General features: G+C 40.5%; 1 protein-coding gene across 1 annotated transcript in view; it reads left to right on the plus strand.

Annotated features, from left to right (window-relative positions):
- Positions 1 to 11,863, plus strand: part of ankrd67 (ankyrin repeat domain 67) — a 14,684-nt gene extending 2,821 nt beyond the window's left edge. The window contains exons 2-5 of the mRNA XM_056478841.1: positions 428 to 677; positions 3,020 to 3,572; positions 8,288 to 8,584; positions 11,230 to 11,863. Of these exons, the coding sequence (XP_056334816.1) occupies positions 439 to 677; positions 3,020 to 3,572; positions 8,288 to 8,584; positions 11,230 to 11,409 (1,269 nt within the window). The 5' untranslated portion in view covers positions 428 to 438 and the 3' untranslated portion in view covers positions 11,410 to 11,863. The remainder of the gene's footprint in view (positions 1 to 427; positions 678 to 3,019; positions 3,573 to 8,287; positions 8,585 to 11,229) is intronic.
- The last annotated feature ends 2,299 nt before the right edge of the window (positions 11,864 to 14,162 follow it).

Below are 14,162 nucleotides of genomic sequence, written 5' to 3' on the forward strand. Positions count from 1 at the left end.
ATGACACCTCTAAAATAGTAATAGCGGCCACTGTTACCATGACAACATGCTTCTACATGTAATTACAGCCAAATGACGGATCTGAACAGACTCTGAAAACATTCGCTGGGAGATCCATGTTGAATTTCAGCCCCAGTGAAACGGTGGCTTTATAGGTTATGCAACTGCTTCTGCAGTTCGCACAATTTCAACATTTATTACACTTCAAATGTAGGTCAGAAATGGTTAAATTTAGTGATGTAATAAACTGGCTAAGAAACTTCTGTAAAGTTTTACCACCCCCTTGTGGAGCAAGTGAGGAGATAGCCAGAAACTAATTTGTTATACTCTTAGTTCAGTGCAAACTTTACTAAATCCTACTTGGTAACAGGCCAATAATAATAGAAGTAACACATTAAAATGCAATGTGTGATCTGGTCCTCCACAGACTGTCCTGCCATGGCTCGCGCAGGCCCAGAGGTGCACTGGCGGTGGCTGGAGCTACATGACTCTGTGTCCATGGGCTCTGTGGAGAGGAAGGTCCGGACGACTGCAGGAACCAGACAGTGGAGGATCCACCGTCGACCCAAACCTAGGCACTCTCTGCTGGATGAGCGCAGGCTGCACTACGCCGCATGGGATGGTTGTCTGGAGCAAGTCAAGGCCATGCTGGAGCGTGGGGTGCCTGCTAACTGCCAGTTCGTGATCTGAAATATTCATCCAAAACGTTTAATCCTGCTATTATTTTATTTTGCCACCCCAAACCAGTTTTCAAAACTATAACTTTGATCTCATAGAGAAGCCATATTGTGTATTTCGGTAACACTTTACTTTACACTTTTACTTTGACATGTCATTAAGTGTCATTTACTCAGATATTATACATTTTAAAAGGTGACCTTGTTTGAGATGTTATGACAACTTGACATTACCAAGACAACATAACATGTCATTAATCCAACCATGCCCATTCTGATTACATACCCCTATTTACATTTCTGGAGAGAGCAAAATACATCCCAGGAGGTACGCTTTTTTTGCATGTTTTTGTTTCGCGAATCCACCAGAGGCTGCTGTGTACGCTTTTTCAGATCTCAAATTTCTCTCGCAAGTGTCATTCGGGCCTGCTGTTCTCATGTAAATCCACCAGAGGCCACTGTCGGCGGTCTGACTTACTGACTGTCCAACTGACCGATCCCCCCACTCTCTCCCTTCCCTAAACCCAACCAATAGTGTTTAAAAAAGCACAGATTGGCCGACTCACCCCCTTCCTGAAACCCAACCGCAGTGTTTTAAAAAGCAATCCCGAAAAAAAAAAAGCCCTCACAGCCACCTGATTTTTACCACATTTTCAGATTTTACCACATTCTCACCCTGTTATCCTTTTTTTTTATTTTTCTTTTCGGCGTAGTCCCTTTATTAATCCGGGGTCGCCACAGCGGAATGAACCGTCAACTTATCCAGCACATGTTTTACACAGAGGATGCCCTTCCAGCCGCAACCCATCTCTGGGAAATCACCCTATTATTTACTTGTTTATTTTATTTTTTGGCATTTGTTTTTATCTTACGTGCTTTCTAAGATCGTTCTTCACCGGACTTGAACCTCGTTGTTGCAGTCAACTCCGCTCCGCGTCTCAAGTCCACCAGCGTACATGGCGAGCTACTGGACAAACGTAACAGCGGAAAAGCCATCCATACGAAGGGAAGCAGTCAGCTGGTAAGCGCGAAAAGGAAAGTCGTCATACTGCCATGTATTGTTCATTTTAAAGACGAAATGCAGCCATACGTACCTCTGGCTACATAAATCATGATCTCCAGAAATGTATATAGGGATACGTTTTCAGAATGAGCCTATGTTGCAACCATCTGTCATAAGCCCGATTGTCACGAGATTATTATTGTGTCATGAAGTATATAAATTTTTTTTCTTGACCTCAACTAGTGGTACAAATTTAATTTATCTTTAAAGTGTGATTAAAAATTAATGAGTCTGTTCTAAAATTATTTATTAACATCAAATGAGACATTTTAACAAACATTTGACAAATTCAGCTTCTTCCACTGAATAAAAGCGATCAGAAAAATATTCATGACCCGATTATAATGGCATAATGACACTCATGTTTATGACAGATTTATGACAAGTTATGTTGTCTTTATAATGTCAAGTTGTTATAAAATGACAAAAACAGGCTGTCATGTATTTGTTTATGTCAAGTTATCAAAATAAAGATGGAAACAATGTCATCTTTGTATTTAAAATGAAATAACAGTGTAAATGACACTTAATGACAGTTGTCAAAAATATGCATAAAATGTCATTCAATCATGATGTCATGAGTATAAAGGTATAACGACAGTCTTATGAACACACCTTCAAGTAAAGACATCCATTTTTTGACAAGATAAAGCAAATGTTAAAGGGATAGTTCACTCAAAAAGGAAAATTCTGTCATCATTTGCTCATCCTCAACTTGTTCCAAACTTGTTTTAATTTCTCTGTTGAACACAAAGAAAGATATCCTGAAGAATGTTGGAAATTGGTAGCCATTGATCTCCATCGTATTTGTTTTTCTTGCTATGGATGTCAATATTACAACATTTTTCAAAGTATGTTCTTTTAAGTTCAGCAGAGAAAAGTAAACTCAAAAAGGTTCAGAACTACCTGAATGTGAGTAAATGGTGAGCAAATAATTATTTTAAGGTGAACTTTTTCTTAAAAATCATGAGTTCTATCGTGTCCATCCACTTTTCTGTACCAGCAAATATTATTTTGTAAATTGTAAGCCATGAACCATAAAACAGCAAGTCTCAGTTGACACTTTTATCAACAGTATTTGTGGTATCAGGTTCACACTTTACAAGATACGTCTCTTTTAAATAAGCACAATAAACATTAGTCACAGAAGATGTTAGCAACAGAAGGTAAGAGTGTTAAAAATAGTCAAGCCTAATGCCAAGCAAAATAGTGTTGTGATAATCCCAAAATAAAAATCCACAGGCATGTTTTTGCTGACTGGAGCATTTTGTGCTTCCAGGGACCCGTATGGTTGGACAGCTGTCCACCACGCCTCTTTCAAGGGTCATCTCATGCTGATCAAGTTCCTGTTGCAAACCGGCCAGGTGGAGGTAAACAGCCAAGACTTCTTCAACTGCACCGCCCTGCATCGCTCCTGCAGTGGAGGAAACCCCGAGACCACAGACCTCCTCCTCCAGAAGGGGGCGTCACATTCAACGAGGTCCTGCTCTGGCCAGACGCCCCTTCACCTGGCTGCAGCCAGCGGACACCTGGGCACAGCTCGGGTTCTGCTCCAACATTTGGCCTCACCGAACCCCCAGGACTTTAATAAGTGGGCACCTCTTCACTGGGCAATTTTCGGAGGCTGGGGGGATGTGGCGGAGCTCCTGCTGGATAACGGCGCAGATGTGGAGGGAGGAGAAGGTGTGGGAATGAGCCCGCTGCAGCTGGCAGTGTTGGTGGGGAATGAGGCGGGGGTGAGACTATTGCTCCAGAGAGGGGCAGATGCCAATATGAGGGGTCCTAATGGACGCACAGCCATGCATCTTTGTGCTTGCTCTGGAGACAAGAAGGTGAATACAAATTCATGCTATTTATTTTCTAAAAAGCCATTTTTTAGGCTTTATTTTGAATTTCTGATACATTCAAGTGTTTTGTGTTTTGACCTCATAATGTTTAATCAAAAGCCCAATTCAAGCTATGGTCACACTAGAGTTTGAGTTTGTGAAATTCTATCTTACATTGCTGGGACAAGGGGCGGGATTAAACAAGATGCTTAGACATTTAAAACAGCAAGTGATTGGGCCATATTTTACATTTCTGTCCAGAGAGGTCATGTTTTGATCCTCCATTGCCTCGACTGACACGCAGTCAAGTGATGCGATTTCACTGGTCAGAGAAAGTTCACCAAGCTTGAACTTTCCAACGCAGCGATCTGCGAAACTTGACGCACGAGCTTGCGTTTCCGGTCTGACGCATTCGCGTGCGTATGAATGGAAGTCAATGGGAAGAAAAAAGTGCAGCGTGACCACAGCTTTACACTTTGAATTAAGGTGCATTTTCATTGGTCTTTTCACAATATAAAGAGAGAGAGAGAGTATTCAGGCCCCTTAGATTTGTCAATCATTGCAGCCATTTGCTAAAATCATTTAAGTTCATTTTTTTCTTCAATAATGTACACACAGCACCCCGTATTGACAGAAAAACACAGAATTGTTGACATTTTTGCAGATTTTATAAAAAAGAAAAACTGATATATCACATAGTCCTAAGTATTCAGACCCTTTGCTCAGTATTTAGTAAAGCACCCTTTTGATCTAATAGAGCCATGAGTCTTTTTATGAAAGATGCATTACGTTTTTCACACCTGGATTTGGGGATCCTCTACATTCCTCCTTACAGATCCTCTCCAGTTCTGTCAGGTTGGATGGTAAACATTGGTGGACAGCCAGTTTTAAGTCTCTCCAGAGATGCTCAATTGGGTTTAAGTCAGGGCTCTGGTTGGGCCATTCAAAAACAGTTACAGAGTTGTTGTGAAGCCACTACTTTGTTATTTTAGATATGTGCTTAGGGTCATTGTCTTGTTGGGTCTGGCCCAGTCTGGGGTCAGACGATTCAGGATCTGGAAGATTCAGGATATCCTTGTACTTGGCCACATTCATCTTTCTCTCGATTGTAACCAGTCGTTCTGTCTCTGCAGCTGAAAAACACCCCCACAGCATGATGCTGCAACCACCATGCTTCACTGTTGGGACTGTTTTGGACAGGTGATGAGCAGTGCCAGGTTTTCTCCACACCACGCAAAAGTTCTATCTTGGTCTCATCAGACCAGAGAATCTTATTTCTCACTATCTTGGAGTCTTTCGGCTGTTTTTTTTTTTTAGCAAACTCCATTTCATGTATCGAGCCACTCTGCCATAAAACCCCGACTGGTGGAGGGCTGCAGTGATGGTTTATTTTCTACATCTCCCATCTCCATCTCCTGATCGCATCTCTGGAGCCACAGTGATATTTGGGTTCATCTTTACCTCTCTCTCCAAGGCTCTTCTCCCCCGATAGCTCAGTTTGTCCGGACGGCCAGCTCAACTAAATTCCTATGACCACTTATGTTCAGAATTTGCCTAGACCCTCTCTTCTTCAGTCATCATACTTTACATCCTTTCCATTTGACAGCCAGGTCTGGCATGGGACTGAATAAAGCAAACAAGATACAAATTGTGATTTAGAGTTGTGGCACAACAGTTGGAATTGATGGGTTGTTTTGGCAGGCTTTCTCAAAACATTTATTGTGTGAGATCAGTTAGCAGCAAATAGGCAGACTTTTGTGGCAGTTTGAATATACTCGACAGCATGAGCATCTACAATATGAAAGGGTACTAATCTACAATCAGACAAGTCATTTTTTTCTACAAAAGCACTTGTTACATTGCAGTGACGTGCGGTGAGGTTTTTGGCAGGTGAGGCACTGACTTTCAAGATCAAGTTAACAAACAAATCCACCCAATATATTTGCCAACTACCGATTGTTTCATATATCATATCAGCATTCTTTCTATACATATAGCAGGTACATACTGGGCCAAGGAAGAATGTAAAATGTATAGCGATTAAATATGCCTGCCAAAAAACTCCCAGCCTGATGTTACAGACAACTATAACAAGCAACTCACACAGCACCACGGCGGATGCGCTAGCTCTCTCATTTACACACACACGCTCTCTTTTGCTTGGTCTCTCTCCCACTCTCTCTCTCATTCGCACACAGGTCTTACCTTTACAGTACTTGTAAATGAAGTCTTGACATGACTTGAATTTCTTTAAAATGATCATGTTATCTTCTGTCCCGTCCTTTGAAGCAAGTCTTTTAGCTCCTGCATTGGTCGTCCATTATTTATTTACGTTTTGATTGAAACTCCAGTTTTGAGAAATTTTAGAGCTGACATCCGCGATGTTTGCAGTCATTTAGCAAAACATAAAATAACGTATTTTAACGGATATATCTCCTATTGAACTTTACTGAGGAAGAGTAACCATTGAATAAGAATATACGTGAGCTCATGTGCGCCTCTTACATTGCGGTATATATCATTGCTTCATTGCATATAATAAAAAGGTCTAGAATGTATAAAAACATTTTAATAAAGCATTACATTGGTAGCATACACTGAGTGAGCAAAAGGGGCGGGCTCAAGTTTGCAAGGGATTGCGCAATCTGACATGAGGCACAGCTCAGGCTGTCTCACCTCGCTTCCTACGCTGTAATTGAACAAGAAATACGCAAAATAAAGCGATTTTTCTCATAAAAATGATTGAAATCATTTGAAGCATACAGAAATTGCATTTATGTCTAAGATCAGTGGACAAATATTTATTTTATCATTAGTATACATCTCATGAAGCCAACTGAGTAATCTCACCTGCCTCCCCTGACCGCACGTCCCTGCAACCTGGTACCCTTAACGGGGTTTAGAAAGGCCTAAAATATCTGTAGTGTTCTGCACAATTTGTGAAATGTGTAAAGGGTTTTTTGTGTGTTTTACATCTCTTCCAAATGTTTCAAATGTGGTTTTAAAGTGCACATAGTTTACCTCTTTTTTATGATTTAATATTAATATTATGGTTCTTCTGAGTGTGCCAGTTTAGGTTCAGTTTAAAACACAATTCAGATTTTTTTATTATAATGTGTTAAAAAGTGTCATGTTGGGGGCGTGTCCACAGTTCGCTGATTTATGGGTGTGTTGCTTCACATGTAAATTAGTTTCGGCTTCCCGCCAACGTAACAAGGGGGCGGGGCCATGAGCTCACCCGCTCTGCGTTTGCAACAGAGTCTGACAGGCAGACTGAGAGGATCTGCATTCAGTCGTACATGCACGACTCGGACACAGACCAAGCAGAGAGTACAAAATCATGTGTCTTTGTACAGTTTTACAGCCAACTGTGTGCTAGTTTCAAGTGCCGAGCTTGTACACAGAAACTAATAACCACGTACACTGAATTAACTTTGACTGAGGCACCGAATGCGCTGCTCGAAGCCGCGACACGGCACACCAGACACTCTCTGTAGCACGGCAGAAACATGAAGTGTCCCGAATCGTTGCGCCACGCATTTTTGAATTCTAAACATAGGTTTCTATCAGGGTACACACAACGGCAGCCATCTGCAGCAGTCCGCGGCGCCCAGCCCTCGACTTGAGTGTACCATGATAGAAACCTATGTTTAGAATTCTAAAACGCATGCTAGTTAAGATCACAGGGAGCTTCTGGGATCGCGAGAAATGCAAACGGCTGAAGTATAAGGTAGACTCAATGAGAAGTACACATGTTTGCAAACCTTTCTAAAGATACAACCAATAATTCCGATTAGAGCGATAATGTGGAGAATATTGCTCTTGTGTTGAGCCCAATGAGCCTTGCATCTAAAAATAGAGCAAGGGTGTTCCTTTAGTAATATCGCTTCGACTCACGCTGAAAATGGCGGACGTGAATTAACAAACTGAGGATATGATGACGCCTGTCAATCGAGGGGACCGCTCTCCTACGTAAAGTTGCGGTCGGTTTGAAAACAGCTCCAATTGGTCCACTGTTTTTATGTTGTTAAATTGAAAAAAAAAGCACTGGGTGTGCTTATATCACCCCAATATGACGGTCTATACACCATACATGCACATATGTCTGTCCAAACAGCTTGAAAAGTAGATTTGTTACCATAGGTGCCCTTTAAACATGTGATGTTCGTGTGGAATTGAAGGACGAAACATTAAACCTGTCAGTTATTTTTATTTTTACAGAAAATGTAGTGACTGGAAAGCTGGCAAGAAGAACAATGCTAGGCCTTATAATAATAATAATAATAATAATAATAATAATAATAATAATAATAATAATAAAAACACTAATCTGTCACATAATAGGTATTTTACAACATGAGTGATGATGAGATCACTTCAAGCTATCCAGTGGTATTTGATGTTGTGTCTGATAAATGTTCTCTCTAAGAAATCCCTGTATACATGAACCATCCTATAATAACCTAAACACATTTGTTTCCAATCGACCCTATTACCGCAGCATAACCTGCACTGCCAAGACTATGAATTCAAGGTCTCGCTGCCCTGTTGGCTGTATGGAGTCAGAGTCACGCCAACTGCGTACTGTGAAACAGATGGCATTTGTGTGGGTGAAGGGCAGTGTATGGTTTCTCCTTAGCATCATTTGATCTTTCTTCCTCTCCCTACTTTTCATCCTCCTCTGTCTTTGTCTTGATAACTTATCTTCTCCTTCCCCGTAGATTCTCCAGCAACTGTTAACAGGAGGGGCCAGGGTTGATGTCAGGGATGGAGATGTGGCGTCTCCGCTGCACCTTGCTGCCCGCAGTGGCTCCAGGGCAGTGGTGCACTTGTTGATTCTGAACGGAGCAGGACTGGAGGACAGGGACAATCTCAAAATGACCCCGCTGCACTACTCCACACTCAGGGACAACGTTGAGGCTGCCAAACTATTGCTTCACTACGGGGCTGATGTGAATGCTGTGGAGAGGCTCAGACAGACCCCTTTGCACCTGGCCTCTGAGAGGGGTCACTGCAAGGTGCGATACTAATGTTTATTCATTCATTCATTTTATTTTCAGCTTAGTCCCTTTATTAATCAGGGGTCGCCACAGTGGAATGAACCGCCAACTTATCCAGCATATGTTTTACGCAGCGGATGCCCTTCCAGCCGCAACCCATCACTGGGAAACACCCATACACTCTCATTCACACACATACACTACGGACAATTTTAGCTTTTTCAGTTCACCAATAGCGCATGTCTTTGGACTTGTGGGGGAAACCGGAGCACCCGGAGAAAATCCACGCGAATGTGGGGAGAACATGCAAACTCCACACAGAAATGCCAACTGACCCAGCCGAGGCTCGAACCAATGACCTTCTTGCTGTGAGGTGAGAGCGCTACCCACTGTGCCACCACGTCACCCTACTAATGTTTAATAAGTAACAAATATTCTTAAAACTTACTTTCACAATGTTAGCATCTTTCCCAGCGGATGCCCTTCCAGCTGCAACCCAGTACTGGGAAACACCCATTCACACACATTCACTATGGCCAGCTTACTGATATTCCTTTCACCTATACCACATGTCTTTGACCTCCGGGGAAAACCGGAGCACCTAAAGGAAACCCACACTAACACAGGGAGAACATGCAAACTCCACACAGAGGCTGTTTCTCAATATGCGTTCTTCTTGCGTCCTCGTGTAACATCATCAACTGCCAAAGTTCAGGTCCAATACTCAAGACCGCAAGAACGGAGGACACGTGAAACTTCCCGGATTTGTTCTTGATATCGAGGACGCACCAATGCACCAATCTCACTCTAGAAGTCCCAGAAGTCATTTCGACTGGAGGTGTGAAGCGCAGCATTTTATATAGGTTTCAAGAGTTCACACTTAGATCACGATTTATACATAGCTTGTTTGGCGTGCTGTCCCGGGAGAGAGCCCTGAGCTCAAGGTATCCTCGAGCCCAGGGCTCCCTCCTTTCACAGGGCGAGGGGAGACTGAGCTCAGGTTGATCTGAAACTCCCCCGCTGCTGAGGCCAAGGTGAACTTCCTGAGAGTAAGACATTAGAAAAAAGATTTAGGCTTTTTTTATCTATAATATAGAGCACATTTGGATGGTGGGAGGAAACCAGGGAACCCGGGGCAAACCCACACGGAGAACATGCAAACTCCGCACAGGGACACCAGATGGGCCAGTGCAGACCCAACGCTATTGGTATTCTTGCTGTGAGGCAAACATGCTAGTCACTGGACCACCGTGCCACCCATTCTGGATAAAGGTGGAAGAAGGGGAGGAGGGGGGTTTCTTCCAGACAAAGATAGTTGTAGAGAGGAAATGAGGATATATATAGTGACTTGGGATCCTTTGATTGGAGGATCATGATTAGCTAATGTGGACCAGCTGGGTCAATCATGAGCACATGTTCCTCTCGAAATTTGTTTAAAATTTAAACTTCACTTATTATTAAAGTTCAGAGATATCACTTATTTACCTCAGGAGTTTTCCTAAATGAAACGGTAAAAGTAAACATTACCATGGACATCTTAGTAAAGGAATAAACATACTAAGGGTGTTTGTTTGCTGTAATTCATATTAAAACCTGTTTTATTTATATTGTGCAATGTATATTTATAATGCTTTTATGCAGAGTATATATTTTGAAAAAGTGAAAAACAATAAATCGTTGTATGAATGCTGTAATGTTTAAATAATTTTCCATTAAAAAAACGCGTGGTCACGTGACCATCAGGAAGAACGCAGCATCTCATTTCTCAAAGGACGCATTCTCTGTTCTCGTGGTCTCCCGAGTTCGTTCTTCCGAGGACACCTGGCAAGACCGGTCTCCACAAGAACGCAAGTCCGTTCTCTGCGTTCTTGGAATTGAGAAACAGCCAGAAACACCAACTGACCCAGCCAGAACTTGAACCAGAAACCTTCTTGCTGTAAGGCGACAGTGCTAACCACTAAGCCACTGTGTCACCCTGTCACATTAAAATGTAAGCTTATTTCTATCACAATTAGATATCTTAATTGTGGCTTTTTATCTCACAATTGCAAGTTTCTATCTCAATATTTAGATCCCCACCACCCCTTCACATCTCAATGTTTTAATATCCAATTATAAGTTTACATGTCACTATTGTGTTTCTGCCACAAAATAAAAAAATTACATTGTAATTGCCAACTTTTTATTTTACATATTATATGTTTTTTTTATCATATTTGCAAGTCATTCCTAAATTTACTTCTCAGAATTATAAATGTGCATTTCGCAAATGTGATCTTTTTCCACATCATTATTACAACATACAATTACAAAATACAATTTTGTTTGTGATAGAAAAAAAAGAATGTGAATTTAACTTTTTTGCTCACATTTCTGACTTTTTTCATTCAGAATTGTAAGAGAAAAGTAAGTCTCTTTTTAATATTTCCTTTCTGTGCTGGAAATAAGCTCTGTTACATTATCTCAGTCTTCTTCTTGAAAGGAAATTTTCCATTTGCTTTATTTTATCTCAGTGGTGTCAAAAAGAACTAATTGAGGTTCCCTCATCTGTGTTTTCTTTCCTGCAGGGATGTTCCACCTTTTCGTCTTGCTTTATTATTGTCTGATTATAAATGATTACATGCGTCTTTACTCCCTCAGTATCCCTGTGATTCAATCCAAAGGTTCTCAAGGTTCTCCTGGACAAAGGTGCCGATCCCAATTTAAGGAGCAGCTGGAGAGAGACAGCAGAGGACGTCGCGAGGACACACAATCAGCTAGCCGTCATACAGCTCCTTCAACAACACCAGACGGTCAGCGTGAGGGAACAAGCTCAGGACAGTGTGCAGAAAGAGAAGAAATAACGGTGAATTAAGGTCTATTTTACAGAGGATGATAATTATGATGTTTCAAAGAGAATTGAAAAGACAACACCATGACTAAGATAATAACTACATTGACAATGCTTTTAAAGTGGCAGAAGACTTCTTTAGAGCAGAGAGCTATTGTGCATTTGTGTGGATGATAATTTGGTTATCTTTCAAGTTATATTATAGTTAGAGTTCTTGATGTGAACAGACCTTATCCAACCTTTTCAGTCCAGCACTGGATGGATTTTCGCTGTCAAAATCGAGTCATTTTAATAGAAAGTTGTGCAAGTTGGTCACCCATAATCACTGTACTGACCAAAAGAAACCTTCTTGGTTAAAAATGACTCTCGTTATAACTGTGGTGCTTAGTATTTTGGTGCAAAGTATGGTTCTTTTGTGTTCTTAAGGTTCAATATGGAAATAAAATTATCTTTAACATACAGAAACACTGGGGAGTCCATTTCTAATACACTGTTTCCAATGTGGGACAATAGGGTATATGCTGAAGCATGCTAATAGGACTTTGAATTTGCCAGTAACCTGGGTTAAGCGGTTCCGGTCAACTGTATGCCAATGCAAAAATCGGCGCATTTAAGGTCTGTTTTCTTTAAAAATCATCAATCTCCAATATAAAGTGGGTCTCAGATTGTACAAGAAGCACTGCATTAAATTACATTTTTCCCACCATGTCTTTAAAATATGAGCATTTATTTTACCCCATTCAATGGAGCTTCTGCACTAGCCTGCCGATTCTGACGGGCGCGTGCGAGTAAACGGCTTTTTGTCTCGTTTTACGCTTGAACAACTAAATGAATGCCAAAGTTTATTTAACTGAATGTATTTTAATTACATTACAACATTGATGCTGTAAAAGGAACCGTATAAAATGGAAAAAAATTCACAATAACAGGTCACCGGAAGTTTATAAGTATGTCAAAAACATAGAGGTCAAAAACACTAGCTCGGCAAATACCCTATACGGGGAGGGTCACGACACTTGGAGATTGCCAAAACTGTAATTCATTTTATTAAACTGTTAGAAATTCCGTATTATATCCTTAACATACAGAAGAAAAATATAGTAGTTAATAGTAACATTAAAAATACAACATGCAAATAAAAAGCCATCAGCCTTTCGTTTTTTTTTTTTGTTTTTTTTTGCGACCCCTGGGGTGATTACGTCATATTAAAGACTCAGATACAGTGATGTGTCTAGTGGTGAATAGACTTATGTGTGCGCAGTTGTGTGCAAGGTTTATAGATTTATAACCACCTCAGAGGATATTGGGGGTTGCAAGTTACTGGCATTGTAATTTTGGGGTGTTGTGGACTGAAAAGTTGGACGCACACCTCAAAAAATGTAACTATGCGCCGCAAAGACACGTAGCCCAAGCTCTGTGATTGGTCAGCTTGGTATCGCTGACAAGTGTGGGCGGGACCGAGAGCCGCGCGAGCCCGATGGAGCGATTGTTCACAAGTGTGGAGTGCTGTGAAGTGTGTTTACCTTATGGTTAAAGTTGTTGCACGTCCGCCGGTTCCTGTCTCAAAATGAGCGAGTTTGTACAACTTTTACATTAAGAAAGCGTTTAGAAAAAACAAAACACCCGAGAAGAAACTCGACACAGAGGAACATAAACACCTCACTGCCAACTTAGCGTTTCGGAAGTGTTATTGCAGAGCAATAGAAACAGCGCGCAGAAGTAAGAATGCACAGCTACGCGCGTTGCGTGCGCCGTGGGTCACGCCGATCACTCAAAGCAGAAGTATAAACCAGGCTTTAGTCCCTTAATTAATCTGGGGTCTGGGAACCGCCAACTTATCCAGCATATGTTTGTTTTATGCAGCGGATCAGTTATGTTTTCTATTTCGATGAAGGAACACTGCACAAAACCACAAAGAGAAATAAAAGAATGTTGGATGTGTGTTGTCTATGAAGCCTCTTCATCAGCCTTACGAGCAACTATTTATTTTCTATTTTTACAGATGTTTTTAATGCTCAAATTAACTTAATTTCCCTTCAAAAACTAAATACATTTTTCACTTCAAATATTGTTATTTTTAAATATTTGGCCCAAACTTGATTCCCACTTTGAAAGGTTTATAATATTACCTGGGAGTTTTCATGTTCTCCCTGTGTTGACGTGAGTTTCCTCCGGGTGCTCCGGTTTCCAAAGACATATCCTATAGATGAATTGGATAAACTAAATTGGCCATAGTGTGTAAATGAATAATATTATCTGGATTTGATTTTATCAGAATGGTTATATTCAATGTCAACATTTGAATGGCAAATTTGCCTGGATTTGAAAGTAACCCTTCATTTATATTTGGAAATATATTTTTAATTTACAATTTAATGCCAAAGTAAGAATATAAAATTAACTAAGAGTTACAAATTTACATTTTTACATGTTCAAAACATCAGCAGCAGTAATAAAATATGCAGCATCGTATTTTTATTTACTTATTTGGTACGAATACAGAATTATAGGCATAGTTTGTTTATCCGTGAATACTTTCAAAATGTTTGAGCTGAATGTCTTTTTTTTTACATTATTTTTTTATTGCATAACAAGAACAAAATAAAAATATAGGATTACAGTGCTTACAATTTTTTTCACATCAAAGGAACAAATCAATATAGAATACAAATAAATAAAATTACAGGGTATATATAAATTACAAGACATTAGCATAAGCAAATGATTCCAAGATTGCATATATCCTTATAGTTTTTATTTTAAATG

Source organism: Danio aesculapii, chromosome 18 (genome assembly GCF_903798145.1).
Source record: "Danio aesculapii chromosome 18, fDanAes4.1, whole genome shotgun sequence".
Lineage (NCBI taxonomy): Eukaryota > Metazoa > Chordata > Actinopteri > Cypriniformes > Danionidae > Danio > Danio aesculapii.